At 41.5% G+C, this 20481-nt stretch overlaps 1 protein-coding gene across 7 annotated transcripts in view; it reads right to left on the bottom strand.

Moving 5' to 3' along the window:
- PLAGL1 (PLAG1 like zinc finger 1) overlaps window positions 1-20481 on the bottom strand; it is a 52214-nt gene that overhangs the window by 9777 nt on the left and 21956 nt on the right. For 3 of the 7 annotated variants that reach the window (XM_082048628.1, XM_082048626.1, XM_082048627.1), the window contains 4 exons: window positions 19519-19593; window positions 6140-6295; window positions 4999-5111; window positions 2561-2710 (listed from right to left, as the gene is read on the bottom strand). In XM_082048628.1, coding sequence (XP_081904754.1) covers window positions 2561-2710; window positions 4999-5111; window positions 6140-6295; window positions 19519-19593 — 494 coding nt within the window. The remainder of the gene's footprint in view (window positions 1-2560; window positions 2711-4998; window positions 5112-6139; window positions 6296-19518; window positions 19594-20481) is intronic. The other 4 variants (XM_082048629.1, XM_082048630.1, XM_082048631.1 and 1 more) reach the window with 2 other exon arrangements.

The raw sequence follows: 20481 nt of genomic DNA, 5'->3' as shown, positions 1-20481 counted from the left end.
TGCATGTGCTTTATTGCACCTCTGGCCTCCTCTCACTGAAGTCTTCCCAAACTGGTCTAAGGTAGCCCATAATCTGCAGTCTCCCACCCAGTCATGCCTGCCCAAATCTTTCCTCGGACTGGACTATGACCTCCTCTGACAAATACTTTCAGTCAATAATACAGCAAATAGAAAAAGACAGGAATGATTACACTAATTGCCTAAAGATCCATCAGTTATCTAAAAAATAGGGAGAAAACTAATTTTGGGGTCATAATTTATATGACTTCCAGGCCCTGTACACATTTTTTTTCATCTATAATAAAAGACAACATTGCTGCAACAGGGGTAGGGCCAATCTGCACTGTACTTGTAGTTTTATTTAAACTAAACTAAAATTGTGCCCCTAAAAAGAACAAACTACCCTGGAAGGAGAGCAGCTGACTCTTATTCCACAAAGTCTCACATCTTAAAATGTACTTATTTTTTAACATTGGTGTTGGATAAGCATGGTAGTTGAAAGACAACTTAGACAGTGAATGCTGACAGGTAATTGTGTGTACAATGTCGAAAACTGAACTTTTGAACTCCCAAGCACGAGCCACCTTGCTAACTACAACTAGAATGGGTTGGTTGTACATTTTGATAACACCTGGCCTAAACAGAAGTGGTAAGTACTGGATTCTCCACTCAATAAGAACATGAGGCAACTCCTGTGATCAGACAGACAGCAACAGCAACTGGGGATGATTTTTACTTCCTTGTAATTCTATTTTTTTTAAAGCACTTCTTTCTAGAGACTGCAGTCATTAGGTCAGTGAGTACAGTAATGGTGCTATTAGTATGACCCTTACATGTAATGTTTGTGTAGCTGCTGGTTCATGTCACCAAAATCCCATGTCTTTGTAAAAACAGTGGGGAGAGTAGCCAAACCTTCTACTCCCAACTTAACAGACTTTATTCAAAATGTCTTGAGAAAATATCTTCATAACCAGCCCTAAGGCAGCCTCACACCATGACCAGCAGGGTGTGCTTAAGTGTAGCAGAAGGCTACCACTTTTGACCAGGACTAAACCTATGGGATGCCCCAGTACTGTGAATGATACTGAGACTTAAGAGAAATAAAATGAAAGTAATTCCCTTTGATACACAGCACAGTAACGATCCAAGACACATTCCTCATCCTAAAATGCTCTTCATGTCAGTATACAGGATGAACTCTCCATTATGCCAATGAACGGAGTCCTGCTAAAGTCAGCAGAGAGCTGTTTCAATAGTATTTAAATTATACTGGAAACTGTAAGTTACCAGTTCATAACTACAACTTCTTAGAAAAGTATTTGTTCATGCTTCCCAAATATAGTATTGTTAATCCTGTCAGTTCTACAAGGATACCATGCATTTGAAATCAAATTGAAATCTCAAATGCTATGGACTGCATCAGAATCTCAAACATAGCCTAAACAATGTCTCAGATTAGCATATACTGTTTTACAATGATTTATTTTTTTAAAAAATAATTATTTTAATATTAATCCAAAAGCAACTACACTTCATGCTACTATAAAAGGCTTTGAAGTTGTAAAATGTAATCACTATTAATTTATTCTGACACCATCACTGTGTGGTAAATATTTTTCTCACTGTGCAGGTGGAGAAACAAAAGTGGAGGAACAAAAGTAAACAATACTATCCCACGGAAATAGTGCAGTAGGAAAAAGTCTTGGGAATGAAATTGAAGTGCTGGATTTCAATCTCACAGTAACTTCTTTTGACTAATATGATATCTTTTTTTTTAATGTTGCTCACAATGATACACAAGCATTAACTTAAGAATGAAAAAGGAAAACAATGAATGTTCAACATACAGACTTCAGTTACCTGAGTGTACAAAGGAGTAAGTTCTGATTAAAACAAACTTTGCCTGAGAAAGTCATCAAAACAACAAAAAACAAGACTCTATGTTCCAGTGTCATTTATAGAGGGTATTTTGTTCTCTCTTCCCAGATGAAGCTGCAGCCCAGAATCTCTAACATAAACCAATCATTTCATGGCAACATTGCAGTATTGTAAGTTCTGCAGTTAAGTCTTCAGATTTAATGAGAGTGGAAAATAGTACATAAAGATTACACTTAGCAACCTGTGCCTGAACACCTGGTAATGTGCTCAGAATACAATGTATGTCCAAAAATGTAACAGAGGAAAGGAGTGTGTTTGTTCTTCCCAGGATGAAGTACTGTTGAACGTAACAATGCCAGATAATCTCACCACATACCTATCTGGAACTGAAGGACTTCACAGCATTCACATTTAAACATTGCCATCATGAATTATATTAGTTTCTGTCTGCTCAGTTTCTTCACCACCCACAACAGCAAGCACATGCTGCCTTTTACTGGAAAACCCCATACACTGCTTGCTCTGCTATGGATTCAGTGACATAAAAGGTGGTATGTAATAAAGATTCAGTTGGCAGAATATATTATAATCAACCTTTCAGCTGTAAAAGGGTTACCCTTTCAGAACCGTGGTCAATAAATTTCCGTTTGGATGATGGGTGAAGCAATGTGGGTTTAACTACCTTAACAGTTGTGAAGTAGACTTCTCCACAGTGCTGATAAGCCACAAGGGTCTGTTCTTCTTGGTTCCGGGCTAGCCGGACAAACATCATCCAGTTTCCACAGTCTTCATTGGGAGTGTCCAGAAAGTACTTCCCTCCATCTTTCAATACCTGAAACAAAGGGGGAGGACAGGAGAAAGAACATGATAAAACCAAGTCCTAGATAGAGGTACATTAGTTTTCTTTAACTTGGAATCATGGCTATCAGTTATTTACCCTGTCTTGGTCATATGTTCTTTGAAATCACGGTTGGTTTGAAATAGATCACTCTTAAAGAATACTGAGTGCAAAAGAAAGTGAAGAATGAATACCTGTCAAGGCACCCAGCTACTAAAATAACTGTAGACCTTTGTATGTGTTTCCACTTTATATTTCATCATTTTATGTTATATAGAGATAATATTATAAGAACTAAGTGCAGGCAGGTAGAAAGATAAGCTTTAGCCTTAATGTACTTCCTGAGATCTTGATAATCTCAAACTTCAGTGCTGTACTAATGCTACATTTTGCATGGAACAATTGTATAACTTGTGTAATAAGTCCAGAGAGGTAACATACTATATAATGGCTTTTTAACAGTCTTCTCCTTTTCCTCTTAACAATGCAAAAGTAAATATGAATGAACAATTGTGCCAGAGAGATCTCTTTTTGCTTTACTTCATTTTTCCTAGATTCCTTTCCAAAAGAATGACTTTGTGAGGCAAATGCTTCTGACCTTGTACAAGACAGTTGCTTTTCTGCAATACAGTCTCAAAACACAGACAGCTGAAACTGTAAAAAAACTTGTCAGCACAGCATGTATATGTCCTGCTAACAATGTAAGTGAGCAATTAATTGCAAAAAAAAAATAAATTACATTCCCATTGCTTCTGGGAGGTACTGTATCTAACTTCGTCATGTTTCCAATTAAAATATCTGCCTGTTGGACAACTTTGGTCACATACTCAGAATGCTGCTAGGGAGAAATCAAGGCAGCTACTGATGTAATGTAGGAAACCTGGGATTCCAGTCTCCTCTTCTGAAGAAACAGTCCATTCATCAGCCAGAGCTGTGCTTATCGCTGCACACTTTTAAGCAAACGGGGCTGACTGATAGGGGGCAGGGTGTGGTTTACAATGGCTTGGTGAAGAGGAAGGAACTGGGTGCTTAGCTCATCCATGCTCACAAGCTTGTTAGAGAAGTACGTTTTCTGCATTTGTAAGAATTAAAGTGTTTCATGAAAAGATGGAAGAAATTTAGTTATGGAGAAGAACAAATCCCCCTTGGTGTCAACATGCATGAAAATTCCACAGAAGGACAGTGTTACTTTCCTGGCAGACAATTCACATGACTTCCATGAGCAAATGAAGCTTACAGCAATTACTGAAGCTATTACTGTGGCTCTCAAATGAAATTACAGAAGTATCTGTATCTATGCCTTCCCTTACAACACACAGTGTTTTCCAGTCCCAAGCTTCTCAAGAAAGCTCAAATGAAGACAGAAGGCATGTCACAGGCCAGCTGCTGCTGGTCCCTCTCTCCTGGGGAATGAGTGGGCTCGATATGAAATGCAGGCTCTGGAAGAACCGTGACTTGTTGGGAAGCGCTGGTGGAGGCTGCAGCTTGACCACAGGCTCGCAGTATGACAGAGAGGTGAGCACAGGTGTGACCCCGTGCACCAAAACGCAAAGAGGAGGGCGTGGGGGATCATGATCAACTATTACTCTCATGGAATTCCTATGGGAAAAGATGCACATGCAGTCTAAGTTAGGTTAGTCCCAAGAGGCCACTATTTGTATTGGATAAAGTACAAAAAATACTCTCAGGGTCCATATGAGACAATCGGTATCTGTACATGCAGCAAGCGATGGTACCAGCCCTAAATAACAATGTGACTAAATAAACTGAGTTAGTGCACTGTGTGTCAAAGTTTATATATAATCGCATCACTAAAGTATTTCCCCACCCCTGTACTGTTCCTCCCTACTAAGCTGGTGACTTAGTGCACATTTCTGCCACTATTGCTAACTCAGTGCACAAATTTTACCCTCCAAGTGGCACAGTGTTAAGCACAAATCTTTTTGGTTTATCTGGGAAGACAGTACTATGCTTGGATACCTCCAGTAGCCATGCCCTGTGAAACATTTATCAAGAAATGTTAGACCAATAGGTAAATAACCCTGGAAATTGTAAGAACTAGAAAGCAGGAAAGTAAACTTCTAGAAAACACAATATACAAGAACATTTGTTACTTCAGGTTATGCTGTGCTACCTAGTAATGTGATTTACACTCATACATATGGATCAGAAGTACAATGAATTAACTAGATCAGTCAGCAAATTGACTGGTTAAAATACATAAATACATATGAACTGTTACAGACACATATGAACTTCATTGCAAGTCACTGGGTTTTTACCTGCAGGACTAGCCTGCTCTCATCATAGCAGGTCAGTTTTGTAGACAGTTGCCCAACATAAGGACCAAACTGTGTTCTCTTCTGTATCACTTTCTTTGCAAATACTCCAAGGACTGCAAATAAAAAAAAAGACCAGTCTAATATTAACACAGACATTATGAACTATTTCTTGTATATCGACAGCTGTGAAAATGGAAACAAATGCATAGTGCAGAACTAATGAATTATTCTTCTAGACAAATAACCCAGGTAAATAATTCTAATGGGAATAATCCAAAAAGGATGTAAATATATACAGAGGTGCCTAAAATCCATGACAGAATATTAAAGTGAGTATGCAATACAAGTGTGTTAATACTCTTCAACTGGCAAGCTGATGTCATCATAGTGATCTGGCTGTTGGCATAATTTATGAGGTTGTTCTCTCCCAATACAAGTGGAGAGAATCTAAGACACATGAGCTGTCTTGATCATTCTAGTTATTCCCCTGCCTAACACCAATGGTGTGACAAAATAGGCATCTTGTCATTCTCTTTTTGAAATGCAATCTGGGCAGGACTAATTTTACATAGGTAACCTTTGAAAATTTGCACGGTAAGGATGCAGTTCCCTTTTTCAAGTCTGGGCATTGAAATTGCTCTGCCTTTAGAAGGAAACAACAGTCTTTCTATAATATGAACTGAAGATGCTGCAAAAGGTAAATTAACATACTGTGTTCTTTCGAGTGGATGAGGGGTGTTATTTATTATTTTGTTTCTGACCTCTTATTGAACGCTCTTCCCTGTTTTGCATGCTTGGGAAAAAGAAAAAAAAATATGTAATAGTGCATGGCTGTTACTATTAGATACAAATGCAACATTCATTAAACTTGTTTTGGCTGAACAGAGCTAACTGACTGCTCACAGCTAAATGTCACACCAGCTCTGGCTAATGTCCTGCCATCAGTTTATGCATCAAGGTTACTAGAAATCAGTCATAAAAAACAGTAGCTGAATATGAGCTCTAGCTGTGCTCAGCTGAAAATAGTCTTCATACTGTTAATACCCAAGGATTATGCCTTGAGTTATTTATGAAAACAAGCCAGTGTTGCTACTTTTGTCTTCTCTTTCTTAAATATGGGGAAAAGAGCTAAAATACTTACTCTGCTGGTTTCCAGCTCGCAGCTCCAACACTCGCAAAGTGAGGTAATGAGGTAGGGTGAGACGGGCTCGGCTAGGAATAACCCTATCTTTAGCCCTGATGAGTGGTCCGTGGAGTTTGCATTCTCCTATAAGGCTTTTACCGCAATCCTCACACCCTGCAAATCCAGAAAAGGGAACCTGTTACTAAAAATGACACACTGCTCTTCAATTTAGCCTCTTCTAATTTTGTCACCTTGAGAACACATCTTGAATTACCAATGCTTTTCTTCACATGTTTTACATTAGGTAGCGAAAAGATTATTTGAAAGGCAAAACCGAACGAGGAAGGTTTGAAATAAGACCTCCAGTTTGTGCATTCTCTCCTATGTTAACTGGTGGATCCTGACCTCCAAAGATTTATACACATGTTCATTGAGACATGTCACAAACCACGTCTTTGAAGACTAGGATGGCAGCAAAACTAGAGCTCACAGCATGCACACCTATAAATCAAGGTGCATTTATTTATATAGAAATGAGAAGGGCAAAGTTAGTAGCAATAACCAAGGTAATTCACAGAGGTCCGAGAAAGACCACTGTGACTTTGTGACCTGCACAGACTGTTCTTGATAGAATACAAGACCCTCAGTGTACCATGTAAAATGAGTATGATGACTCCCACAGTCACAACACAGTTGCCAGTCACACAAAGGCAGCCTTCCCACAGACCGTGCTGCCAGTGGAACTAAGCAGAAGGGGCACGTCACACCTCCCAGCCATCGGTTCCCAATAATGACATCTGTGGGCTGAACACAACAACCATCCAGAAGTCATTAATGAGAAATACCCGTCTGCAAACTGACTTTCCCCCAGCCCAATGAGGTATTTTTGGGTCAGTGTAGCTCAAACTGGTTGCCAGGGAAACTCACAGGGACCAGTGATACAACTGAGCAATGAGACTCTCCAGCAGAAGGTCATCCCAGCGCTGGTGTCACACAGGGCGATGGGAAAAATGAGACTGCTTGCACAAAACCTTTTTATAGACAGTAGAAACCAAACCAGCAAGTCAACAAAGCTTTATGACTGAATTAAAAGGAAAAGCTGCTCTGGGTCACCCATGACTACCTCATTTTGTTTTATTTCTGAAAACTCTGCTGAGCAAGTCTATTCAGTAAGTGACAATAAGGAGCAGAGGACAGGAGCCAGAACAGCCGAGAGAGCCCAAAGGAGCCATGGGACTGGGGCAGGAGATGTGAGGCTTCACCACGAACAGGGACTCATGTCTAAAGACAGGTCAAAAGAAGCGTAAGGGCTCAGGAGACACTGCCTGTAGAGATATCAGAGAGGGTCTCTGATAAAGGACAGTAGCACCAAAAAGCAATATTCGGGGTAGCTTGAAAAGGTTTCAGTTTGTAAACACAAATAGGCACTTAACTAAATTACATGCGTCAAAATTCTAGTTCAAAATTTCTCCAAATAAGCCTGAAGTGTTCCAACTGAGTTCTTTGGGTTCTCCATCAACTCTAAATGAGCAGGTAGACTCGCATGTTGGTCAGGCTCCAGGCACTGCAATAGTCCATATTTTTCCATTCGGCGACCACTGTAATAGCTTGCTTTTGCCATGGCTCCCAGACTGCACACCTGCACTATGAATAGCTGAAATACATGATTTTTTTTGCTAATGCTACAGATGAAGAGCATGCCACTCCACAGCCATCAGTTCATATGCACAAAAAATAAATAATATAGCTGCAAGGAAGATTTTTACACACTGTTTTATGTACCTGAAAGTACTTAACAACTAGGCTGCAAGAATAAAAATATTTTCTCGGTGATTTAACTTAATTGGCTTTTAAATAAATTGCTAATAATCTATGTCTACCTAGGGCAACAAAATTTTGAGGGCTTCTGAGCTTACCTAGAATAATAGTGACTTTGTCCCAAGTCAAACAGCTCCTGCTTGGAGAGTCGTCCTATGCAAACTGCCGAAAAACATTACCAAAACCAAAATGGAGACAAAGAACCACTGTTAGAGGAAGGATGTATCTAATCAGAAAGTACACGACCTTATCAATCCATGCCATGCCTCTGTGATTCATCACTACTGAGCTCCTGAGCAAACCTTCCAGCCGTCCCAGGGCAGTGCCCGCCACGGAGGCCCCAGGGTGGGCAGCTCGTGCGAAGGCTGGAAAGGGAAACCAGGGAAAAAGGTTCCCCCTTAAATCAGCCTCCACATTCGGCACTAGTGCCCCGTTAGCTAACCCACCTTGGTCCTCTGCATCCGCGACATAAAGTCTGAAATGATACATGTGGTGTGGGTGCTAGGGAGGCACTCCTCCAGAATCAGGGACGGCTTTGCACGCGAACAGGTGCTGAGTGTGCCAGCAAGCTCAGGGGTCCCAGAAACAGCTCCCCAAGTGGCACAGCTCACTGGCATGACAAGGCTGTCAGCCAGCACTGAACCAAATGAGCTGCAGAGCTAGAAGTGGCTTGTAAGCACCTTGCTAGCACAGCTTGGGATTCTGACCTGGCATTGCTGAGCAGCACCTTGAAATATCTGGAGCTGCCCAAGGCTTGTTCTAGGATTTTCTGTTTCAGCACAAGGCATAAGAGAATAACGAGGTGATTTAATTCTTTAACAGGCATCCCGTAATTACATTCACTACGTGGTATTTCTAACCCTACGCCAGCCTGTTAGTACACTGAATTTATTGCACACTAAAAACTGGCACACTAAAAAGTGGTGTACCAGAAGCACAGGACTGAACCACTACATATATTAAAACTTTAAGGACTACTCTGGGAAATGTGGGTCTTTGTAATTTCTTGCCCTGAAACTAATAGCGCAAAACCATCAAGTTCACGTTCTTCCTCAGAGATAATTGCAGACCAAGTCATGATCCTTTGTATTTCAATGCTGAATTACAGATGCCATTGACGAAGGAATGCATGCATTATCATAGCTGCAGCACGGCACCAATTTGAAAAGCTCACACAGATTTTATGCCCCCTTTTAACTTGACTGCTTAAGTAAAATGTAATTCTTTTCAACAACAGCCTCAGAACACACTCTAACCTGTTCTGAAACATGGAGCATCCAGCTATGGAAACAATTAAATACACTTGGTTAAAAAAATCACTTCCTGTGAAGAAGATTTTTTCTACTTTTTGTTAAGCACTCTAGTGCCTCACTTGATGCTTTTACAGTTTTCTTGCTCCCTAAATTGTACACATACAAAATTAACAGATTTGATGTCATGTGTACAGGAATACTTGATAATATGCAAGCATGCAAGACAAAGTAAAACTGTTACTCTGCTTTACTGAGATTTAGACGAGCAGGCAATAAGAAGAAATAAATGAGATTCACAGGAACTACAAGCTGTTAAAAAGCAGATGGTGCCATTTACTATCTCTTTAGAGCAGCAGTGCTATGTTGTCCTCTATAGGGTATTTCTTCATTCTTTCTCTATGCCTGTGCAACGATTCTGAAAAAGTTCCAAATAATGCCTTTTTAATCTACCTGTATATAAAACTCCACAAGCTAATAGATCTTGTAGTTGGTAGATTTTTGTTTTGCTCAACTCCACTGCAGCAGCAGGGGGGCATGCGTACAGAAGAGCCCAGCACAGGTGCAGCCTCCCATCACGTTGCAGGTGTGCAGCCACCACCTCATACCAGGGACAAGGTGCTCGTGCCCTGCGAACTGCCACTGAATGGGCTAAGAGAAGGGTACATCTCCTGTGCACCCCCAGCCTGGTACCCCTGTGCCTGAATGCACCTGCTCCCACTTCTGCCCAGCCACAGGGAGGCACGGTCGGTTACCCTGCTCTTTGGGTCACCAACGTGATCCCCACTGCCTGCAGGATGCACTCCTACCACACGGGCTGACCGAAACACTGACAGCCCCACTCCCCGGGAGAAGAATGGGCTGAGTGTGGCTCACCTGTACCATCCTCACCATGCTGGTGCTTCCCCTCAGTCCAGGTCTAGGTGGCAGCTCTCCTTGGCTGCAGACAGCAGCCTCAGCAGCCACCTTGCCTTGTCCTCCAGATGGCTCTGGGGCTGGCCACGCTGCACGGGGATCAGCTCCTGCGGCCAGCAGTAGCCAAGCTGGCGCAGCAGCTTGGGTAAGCTGGAGTCAAGCACAGTTAACAAACTCAGGTTTCCAAAACAGTAGCACCGTGCCACCCCCAGAGGCATAAGCCCAGCCTCAGGGAGAGCTCATTAGCGTGGGCAAGGAGCCACGGCCTGTGGTTACACAAAGTCCGTTCGGCTGCAGAGATAACGGGAGCTATACACAGCCATACTGGGAACTGCAATCACTGTTGTGATAGCTCGAACATACCACCAGCTCCTTAACCAATCAGTGGCAGAACCCCACTTTTTAAAACCAGTCAGCTAAAAGCCAGATGCCTATCAGGCAGTCCTTCCTGCTTTCTCTACTCTCAAGTAAGATTTTACAGTATTTGAACACTCAGTGGCCCATCAGCTGCCCGCAGTATGATTTACATGCCTGTGAAGGCAGAGGTAAATCATTCTTTTTAAAATGTCCACTTGGAGCAAAGATGCCCACGAGAAACAGTCACTGGGCTGAGCAGTGCTTGTCATTCGCTGTGCTGTTTTGCAGCATTAGAATTAGCTCCTGTGTACAGAGAGAACAAAGATCAGTGTACACAGCAGTCCAAATCCTAGCCTAATTACAATCATAAGATTTGCATAGCAAACAACAGTAATTTATCCCAGGGTAAAACTGTACTGCTCCGTTAGCCTTGTTCAGCTCTCATGTAGAGGAACGTTGCATAAATACCTTGTGGACGTTTTCTAAGATAACACTGTGCGTGCAGTATACCCGTCTTGGTTCTTCTTACACAAAGGTACACGAGGTTTTCCTGCCCTGTGGTTTGTTCTGCAGCACTCCTTGCTGGAAAAGCTTGAAAACCTTGTTCCACGACATAATTTATTTGGCAAAAATTCAAAGTACTCAATTAGCAAACAGTTAATCCCAAGTTATTTTCCCATTATTGTGGGTCACTGCCACACATTTCCTCTGTAAAAGACGTTTACGAAAGAAGCCTTACATGTCTTAAGCTTGATGTGCAAAGTGCATTTACAAAAGAGCTGAAGCTCTTAACTGATTAATAATTCATCCTATTTCAGTTATAGTAAAATACAACTCATTATAATTACCAGAATTCATATTAGTTTTCTTCAAATCCCGTTAACTTCTGATATTTTGTCATGCTAAATTTTTTACTGCCTGACTTTCACTTTTTAATTGTAATAACTGATCCCTAGTCCATTGCAAAAACAAGTGAACATTTCTTCAGTGTCTCCTTTTCATGTCTCTTTTGTCTTATACAACAAAACCTTGTATTAGCAGAGAGTTACAACTGCTCAGCTCTGCATGGAAAAAAAAAATAAAGAAGAAGAAGAAAAAATAAACAAATCAGGAAACTACACTCTGGGCCAACTTCACACTCTGAGCAAAGACAGAAAACTTGCACATTCATGTTCCACAAAGCACATTATTTGGGAAGTATATATTTTATTTTCCATAACCCCATACCCAAAATAGCACCCTCCAAAAAAAAAAAAGAAGGCAGGGAGGAGATTCACTCCTAAGTGTCTAAGTGCTTGAGAGGGAAACTTTCAATAGATTTTAAGCAGTGAGTTCCCACATCTTTGACACATGGAGACCCTGAAGCTTCACAGTCTGCGTGGTGGCACCAGCACAGGCATGGTGGGACACGCTGCTGGGGCCATACCAGCTCCCTTCTGAGGCCTTGTGCTGCAGAGTGCCCTTCCTGGGCCAACAGGCAAATGGACCAGAGCCCCTGAGATGCTAGTGGAGGGGGAGGAGGAGTCCTGGTCCTGCACAGGGGTAAGCAGTACCCTGTGAGTGAACACCAACACCTTTTTGGAGGCTTCCTCTCTCCACCCACGGAAGGTGCTCTGCAAACATCCCAGCAATCATTCTTAACATTGAACACATTATACACCTCACTCTACTAAAATGTAAAACTTAAAAACTGAGTTACTGTATTTGGAGACAGAAACGGAGAAATAACAGAGCAAGCATACCTTGCTGTCACCCCATTCATTCAGTCAGACCAGCAGCTCGAGTTAATTCCCTAAACCTGGGACCCAGTGCTGCAGGTGAGCATCCTGACCCAGAAGCTGATCTGCAGCGACACCTTCCCTCACCTCACCTCCATCCTCCCCGTGCCCCTGCCTTCGCCCCCAAGAGGAAAGATTTGGAAGGAGGAAGGTACATCCTGGGGTCTCCAGTAGTGAGAGATATTCGTCAAGGCACTCACTCCTGCCTTGCAGAAGTATGATCCTGCCCAGGACAGCTGTTCTCATGGAAGGATGCCACCAGAAGGGAGGCTCAGCACTTATCACAGTGTAAAGAAATCTTCTAATGCACAGCACTCATGCATCTTCCTGGCAGACATGAGTTTAAGTATGTAAACTTTTCAAAACTTGGAAACTATTTGTTATACAAACATATAGATGATAACAATGACTGTGTTACTAGTTCCTAATAGTGAGTAATCATGATGACAGTCAAGCACATCTGGGAACAGTAAGTTTTTCACCTGGTGATCATGAAGTGCTATGACAGGCTTAGGCAGAAGGAATTTAACCAGCCACCCCTAAGAAGTCATCCTCCCACCAACTCCAACGAGGCTTTCTACCATGCTCCTTCATCTAGCAAATCTCAGGATCAAAACAGTTAGAGAAGCCTCAAGGAGCACAGACAGGCTGCGAAATTCAGCAGTGTGACTGCATACAGCAGCTGCAGCAGGTTCCCTGAAGCCTGTGCAGCAGAAGGATATCGGGGCTCTGCTGTATCTTACAAACTTCACAGCCTGGAAGAAAAAAAAATTACCTTCACTGTTTGAACACGTGAAAGGGCAGTGACTTATAGGGCTTTACTGCAAACTTAAACAAAAAAAAAACGAAACAAACCAACAGACCAAACAGCAGGGAAACTATGTAGGTGTGTTTATCAAGTTTAACTTCACTCTGCAGTCTGAGCAACCTCTTTATCAAAGTTCTTGGTAGGTTCATCCATCTAAAAATGACTTGAGATCAAAGAACTGATTGATTTGAAGCTAATTTAAAAAAATAATCTTTTTCTGATTATTCTTGGGACTAAAATGTACATGTCACATTTGTAGTACACCACATGGGGTTTGGTTGCTATCAGAACCCATATACATACGGAGCACAGTTCAAGTGAAGTCACTTCCCATGGTTTACATGTAATAGCTTCTAATCAGCGCGAACAAAGAGACTTCTCTCATTGCTGAAAGCTGAATACATTTCAAACAATCAAATTGAAAAATGCAGTTGGATTTTTCAGAGGTTTTTTTTTCCCCCTTCTCTCCCTCCACTGGCCTGGTATGAAGTCATATAAAATTAGATCCAGAAACAGGGAAGGAGGTTAACAGCAAATTCATAGAAACAACTGCTATTTTTTATGAGAAACAGGCTCAGTCAGCAAGCCTGGTCCTACGGAATGCCCAGCAAAAGCCTTCTGAGAGCCGAGCCCTCCTGTTGTCCCCTGCCCATCTCCCCCAGCAGCAGCTGGTCCCAGTGCAAGGCTGCAGCTCCCGGCTGTGACACCTTCTTGCTTTAGGTCTTCACTTATACTGCCCAAACTGCACTGTTCCAATACTGCAGATGGCAAACCTAAAATCCCCCTGTCCACAGAAATACAGACAGGCATCAAGAGAGTCATGATCAAACTGCTCCTAAGCACCCTGTGGCTCCTGGGCCACATTTTGGATCCCCCTAACCTACACCTCCCACAGCACAAGTAGCTGTAATCGGTCTCAAGCACTTTTCTTTTGGGAAGATTTTTGGCAGGCCAGTTGATTTATTTTAGTCCCTATCCTTTTAGTGGATAATGTTAATGCTGAATCTTCTGTCTTTGTTCTAGCAAAAAAAAACCCACCCCAAGCACTTATGTCTTGCTAAATGTACGTATGTATAAATACACATACACGCACACGGACACCCTAATCAAGGGCATTAATACAGTTGACAGCTTTATTCATGGCAAGTCAACACCACAGTTTCAATTCTGATAAACGAAGTGCAGCAATTCTAATGACTAACGCTTAGTATTAATTAGCTGAAATATTTCCAACCCTTGCAACATTCCCTTAAAAGGGAACTTTAGATTGGGTCTCTCTCTCCTTCACTGGACTTGGTTGTCACTGGTCACCAAGTCCAGATGTCATGTGGATGAGACCAGTGGAGGGCTTGGTGCCAAAAGCCATCCCTCCTTGGCAAACAAGCCCAAATCAATTACTGTTCTTCCACTTGTGACACAACTTTCAACATGGACTTGCAGGAACTTTCCCAGCAAAGATGCTGGCAGCTGGGATATACTTCTAGCATCTTACTGGTGAAAAGAACCAGGCAGGTAGACATGCTTTAGAGAAGGAAACAGTAGTTTACTATGGGACACATCAAGGAAGCCTGGTGTGACAGAGCAAAGAGACGCTGTACTCATCCTGTGGCTGGAGAACTTGAGGCCTTCAGAGGCAGTTATAACCAAATGAGGCAAGCTACAGCTACTAGAAATAAGAGCACTGTGGAAAAACCATGGGACCCACTTCTGCAGGTATAAGTTCATACACTCAGCTCTACTGATGTGTGAGTAGCCACATCATGAAAGGAGGAAGTCCGTGTGGAGAAGGGAATACATGGACACTTAGGACTGGTGGGGGCTGAGAACTTGGGAGGTCAGTCTTGAAAGAACACTCCCAATCCATATTGTATTCAGTGGAAACTATGTCTGAATAAAACTGGAAAATCAGTTAACTTCCTCAGTGAACTGTCTAAACTTCCTAGTGGTGTTCCAATTCCTCCCAGATAACAAAAAAAGGTATTTTTGTTATTGTTTTGTGGGTTGTTTTTGTTTTGACTAATGAATCCTAAAGCATATGTTTAAAATACAGAAATGTAGGCGTCTTCTTTCAAAAGTATCATCTTTTGTAAATGAAGGGTCATTAACAGCTTAGCAGAACAGCTTTAGCTCTTACTGTGCAGCACCTTCAAAACAGAGGACGCAGCCAATGACTTCTGTTATTGCTTGCCTAATTTCCAACATGAAAAGGATGCTTGATTCCCAGCTTCTGTGGGAACAAAATGGGTAGGAGAATCTCATCCTTAGCCTTTACGAGCCTGTTAAATTGTCTTCCTCTTTTAAGGCATGAAATTATATCTTTAAAGAGAAAACCAGACATTGGGAAGCTCTGCTGCTGAACAGACACAAAAATGTATTTTTGTGAAAAAATACTCACACATGCAAGTGCTGTATATGTATTTCCATTTACTTGTTCTGTCTTTCCTGAGAAGGCTTTCAATGGGAACCACTAAAGAAATTATGTCCACCTGAGCTTCTTTAACAAACTGATAAGTAAGGATAATAAAATTGGCAGCAACAGATTAGGCAGCATTTCCCTTACAATAACTATTCTCCTCAGGCATAAAGACAGCCTTAAATCTACTTCTCTAAATTAGATAATTACAAAGTATGTTATTATAGAGTATTATTGGACAATTACAACTGAGAGTTGCAACAACTTGTGGGTTTAGAAAAAACTGCAGATTTTTTCTGCGGATGAAGTACTCTCTACTTCAATTGTAATGTAGCTCCACAAAGCCCTATTTATTCTCCTGTTGACAGTCATCTCAGTTTGAGACTAAATAAAATCCAAACACTTTTTCTACATTTGTTTTGGATTAACTTGTACTTTCTCTAAACTATTTCCAAAAGTGACAAACATAAAAATAACAGTAGTCTCTATTACTAGAATTTAAGCAGCAACCTTGCAAAGCAAAACGGCAAATAATTTGTTCCAGTTTTCATACTTTACTAGCTTGAAGAATAAGATGAACAGATGGTAAAGGTATCACCTTGGAGGAATGCACCATTTCTCAGATATGTATTTGTATAACCCTGGTCATTTAATATGCATATTTACTTAGAGATGTGTATGATCACATATTCCACTTCGTATTTGGTATATCTTACTCTATTGGTTGCAAATCAATTATTTTCTACCCGTTCCCCTTCAATATTGCCAACAATACTCATATTTTCTAAAGATCCATGATGTTAGAAGAAACAAAGGGACAACTGTCTTGCCAAAACATCCCCATGTACTTCCCTACACCCCTCTGCCTAAACACAGCCCAGTGAGTTCAACATGAGACACTCTGCCTTGGCTTTTTGCCCCAGTAAGAGGGAACAAATGCCACCCTCCATATCACTCAGGAGGCATCTACTTTCTTCTCCATTATACTAAAAAAGCTCTGATCAATTGAGCTTTTCATGACCATAATTCTTTTCTATTTACACCATCACAACTATCCAGAAACCTTCACCAGTCAACATTTTCATTACATATCTAGACTATAGCATTAAAATGACCATCAAATATACCTCCTTTCCAGCTTAAATGTTAACTTTAAATTAGCTTTAAATTTTAGTGGCTTCCAATGTCTAGCATTTATAAATACACTTATGTGAAGTCATAAAGCATTCTTGATACACTTGGATAACCATTATGACAATACACCTCACAAACATCAATACCAGCCTGCTTGAGCTGAATACTTTTACCTCTTTGTCAAAATTATGAATGCATTTGCTTGTTTTTTTGCTTTTCCCTCTGAAAATATTGGAAATTTAAAAGACAGACACTCAAAGAAACAACACTGACACTCTGCAGTTAGGCAATGTATTTTTATTTTCAGGATTGCAAAGTATTAAGAAGGTACATATGTAGTCCCAATGCTTCCAAGAAAAACAGATAAGTTATCTGCTGCAGAGAAGAGCAAAATGAGACAAAACTAGTAAGATTACTAGCTCAAAGTCACTCAAAGCAGAAACGCCAGACTGAGGAACACAAACTACTCTGATAAGACGTGAAACTTCCCAAGTACTTCCCCTCAAATTAGTAGATTACTCATAAGTTTTCAAACAGCTGCACACACACACAGGCACTTTGAAGCATGCTCGCTACAAAACACCAGCAATTCCTACTTGCAAAATGGAGATTATTCCATTTGGAGCTTGCCTGTACACTTAAACTGACAAAGGAAGAAATTACATTGCTTAATTTTTTTTTCCTGCAGTGATAAAGCTGGCCACACCTGAAAGCTGTAGGTATATGAGTTCAGAAACCTTTCTCTTCAGTCACCACAGAAACTAATATAGAAACTCTGGTGATTTGTTATCCTGTTTTCAGCAGAAGATTTACATATGAATTACACACCAAATTCCTTTGGTCTGATAAACTGTTCTGGACTTGCATGAAGAAAACACTGCTTCTTCATTATCATCCTCCTCTTGCTATTCTTTGCTGTCTTTACAAAAAAACTGTACATTTAAAACCAGCAAGCATAGTGGTAAGCCAATCTCTTGCCTTGAGTCCATGCATAGGAAGAGAGGTTTGGAAATACATCCTTACATTTCAATGGCTTTTAGATTCCCAGATTCTCTGCCAGACAGGCCCGCTTGTTAGCCACTGTCTTCTGTATAAGTATTAACACAGTGATTTGTACCAGACAAGAAATCATCTGATGCAATTCAGCTGATTCTCAAAGACATAAAGAACTTCATAAATTACTGATGTTCCAGACCTGACTGCAACACCCAAATACCAAATTATTTCCTATACCTTTTCACATTTGTTAGATAAATAACAAATGAACATTCACAAGAGGCGAGAAACATCACAAGAGTCACTTAGGTGTTTCCCATTACAGAATACAATTCGAACATTGTTTTTGCACTCAAGAACACAAATGCAAACATTTCATAATTGCACTACATATGGGAAATCAAAACAATTCTTACCTTATTTAAAATGGCATTTTTAGTAAAAAATCAGGCTATGCTAGTACAAGGTGGCAGGAACTGTGCCATCCTCCTTCGGCAGACTTTTCCAAATGCTCGTGTTCAACTAAGTCTAACTCCTCTGCTCTGTTTTGTTTCCCCAAGAGGACCCATTCAGCACCATGTGCCCCTTTTCAGCTGTCAATAAACAGAAGTGGTGAATTCCCCGGCACTTCACAAAGCTAGTTAGGCATAGCCATTCATTTCTCCAGGAAAAACAGGGCATTGATTTCAGCAAATTCCCAGGGAGCAGCTACAACAAAGAGATCAAAGACCCACCTCCTTTCCTGCCTGGCTTTGGCCAGTCCGGCCGAGAGGAGCAGCGACAGGTTTCCCGAAGCGCGGGCTCGAGCCCCACCGACCACCGCATGCTCCATTCACCCCCATCGACTTCCTACGTTCCCGGGACAGCCCCCGGCGCTAACCGTGACAAACCCCTACATTCAGGCAGCATAATGTACTGCACACTAGTTCATCCAAGGATAAAAAGAAAAACAAGCTCCAAGGGAAGTCTGTTGCTTCCCCGACCGGCCGAGCCTCAGCGGCAGCCAGACATTTTATAAACTTCTTTCTCTTTTTTTTTCCTTAGCTTCTCCACCTAAAACAGAGACACACTTGCTACTTCAGCTTCATCATGCTGAAACTTCACTGGGATGTTGGCCTTTTTGCTTTATTTCCACACACTTCAAGACTTAGCTGCTGGAGTTTGAGGTCGAGCTGCAGCAGCCCTTGTATTGTGCAGCCATGACATTTTCTTTGTGCAATTTGCCCCAGAGTGCAGTGTTTTTTTTTTCCTAGGAATCCAAGTGGTTTTGTTGTAGTTTGGTTAGATTTTTTTTCCTTTTTAATTATACATCTAGTCTTCATTAACATGACCTGGAACAAGATAAATAATCCTAGAATGTGACCTTGTACTGAACCAAGGTTTACTGACAGATGATGCTGTGGTCAGGCTTAGGGAATGGGTGTTTAGGCTACGCGTCTACTGCTAAATAGTAAGAACCAGAGACTGTTCCCTGGTGCTGAGACCACCTGGCATCAGCTCCACATGTCTAAACACTCCTCACTTCCTTCCCTTTCCCCCCACAAACAGTTTGATTACATCCAAATTCCTTACCTGGAACAGGGCCTGGTAGATGTTATCCCCAAAACATACCTTGGTGTTGCTTGTTAGCACAGGCCAGTACTAAGCTCATGGGCTTGCTCTGTACTATTTATTTACATAAAAACAGACATAAAGATCTAGAGCCATTTCACATCTGTACAGTTTGCCACTTTAGCATTCACCTGTGCACTGACATTTTTCCAAGGCGCTACCTGGCTGTCACAAACTCCACGTGCATGTGTAGTCCCACCAGCTGGAACCTGGAAAGTCCCCTGAGCGCTGGTACTGCCTCAACACTACTCATATGTCTCCAAGTGAGAAGACAAATGTCTATCCCCTCTAGCATAGTCAAGTAACACAGGACCTACCACAGCACAAACAGTAGAATGTGGAGAAGACCAGGGACAGATAGTAGGGATGACTGATCACCGCACAGAAGATAGCTGAGGACACAAGTGAATACAGAACTGCAGAATTATCTAAGTTGCAAGAGACCTGTGGAGATCAAATAGCCCAGCCTCCTGTTGAAAGCAAGGCCTTAGATTAGCATTACGAAGGACCCTGTCTAGCCATATGTCAAATATTTCCAGTGTGGAAAATTCTACCACTTCCTGGCCAGCCTATTCCAAAGTTTGACTGATCCCACACTGAAAATGTCCCAGATATCCAGGGGCATCTGCCCTGAAGCAACTTGTGGTCATCACCTCTTGTCCTGTCACAGTGCATGTTTGGGAAAGAGTGCTTTCACCTCCTTCGCCATAACCACCATTTTTGTACTGGAAGACCATGGCTAGACCCACCCAAGACTTCTCTTCTTCATGGTGAACACACTCAACTCCTTCAGCCTCTCAGGCGACAACTTCTCTAACCCATTGACATTGATCATTAGGGAAAGTGTGAGAAGAGGTGCTGATGCTGAGCTGAAGAGATAAAAATGAAACCGGCACAGCACAAATTAGCTAGAACAGTGAAACTAGCTTAAATATCTGAGCTGAGGAGTCTGAAGGAATTTTGACTGTACAATTACTCTGCCCTTTCTCCTTTAATGTTTCACTCATAACAGAAGTTTTGCCTGTTTTATACAATACAGTCAGGTATATTACATTCATCATGAATCTTTTAGAGTTCTCCCTGTATCTAAATGGTGCTTAAGCATGCCCTAAAATTGCCAGTTTGCAGATAAAGCTCAAAAAATGCACCTTCACAAATAACTTGAAGTACAGATATCACCTCCACAGATAGCTGCTATCTGCCAGTCAGCCACTGATGTTTTTATATTTATTAACTGATTACATTTATTGACCAAAAAAAATTTGTTTCCTTTGTTCCTC

Source organism: Streptopelia decaocto (assembly GCF_964273445.1).
Source record: "Streptopelia decaocto genome assembly, chromosome: 3".
Lineage (NCBI taxonomy): Eukaryota > Metazoa > Chordata > Aves > Columbiformes > Columbidae > Streptopelia > Streptopelia decaocto.
This window is presented reverse-complemented; position numbering and strand designations above follow the sequence as displayed.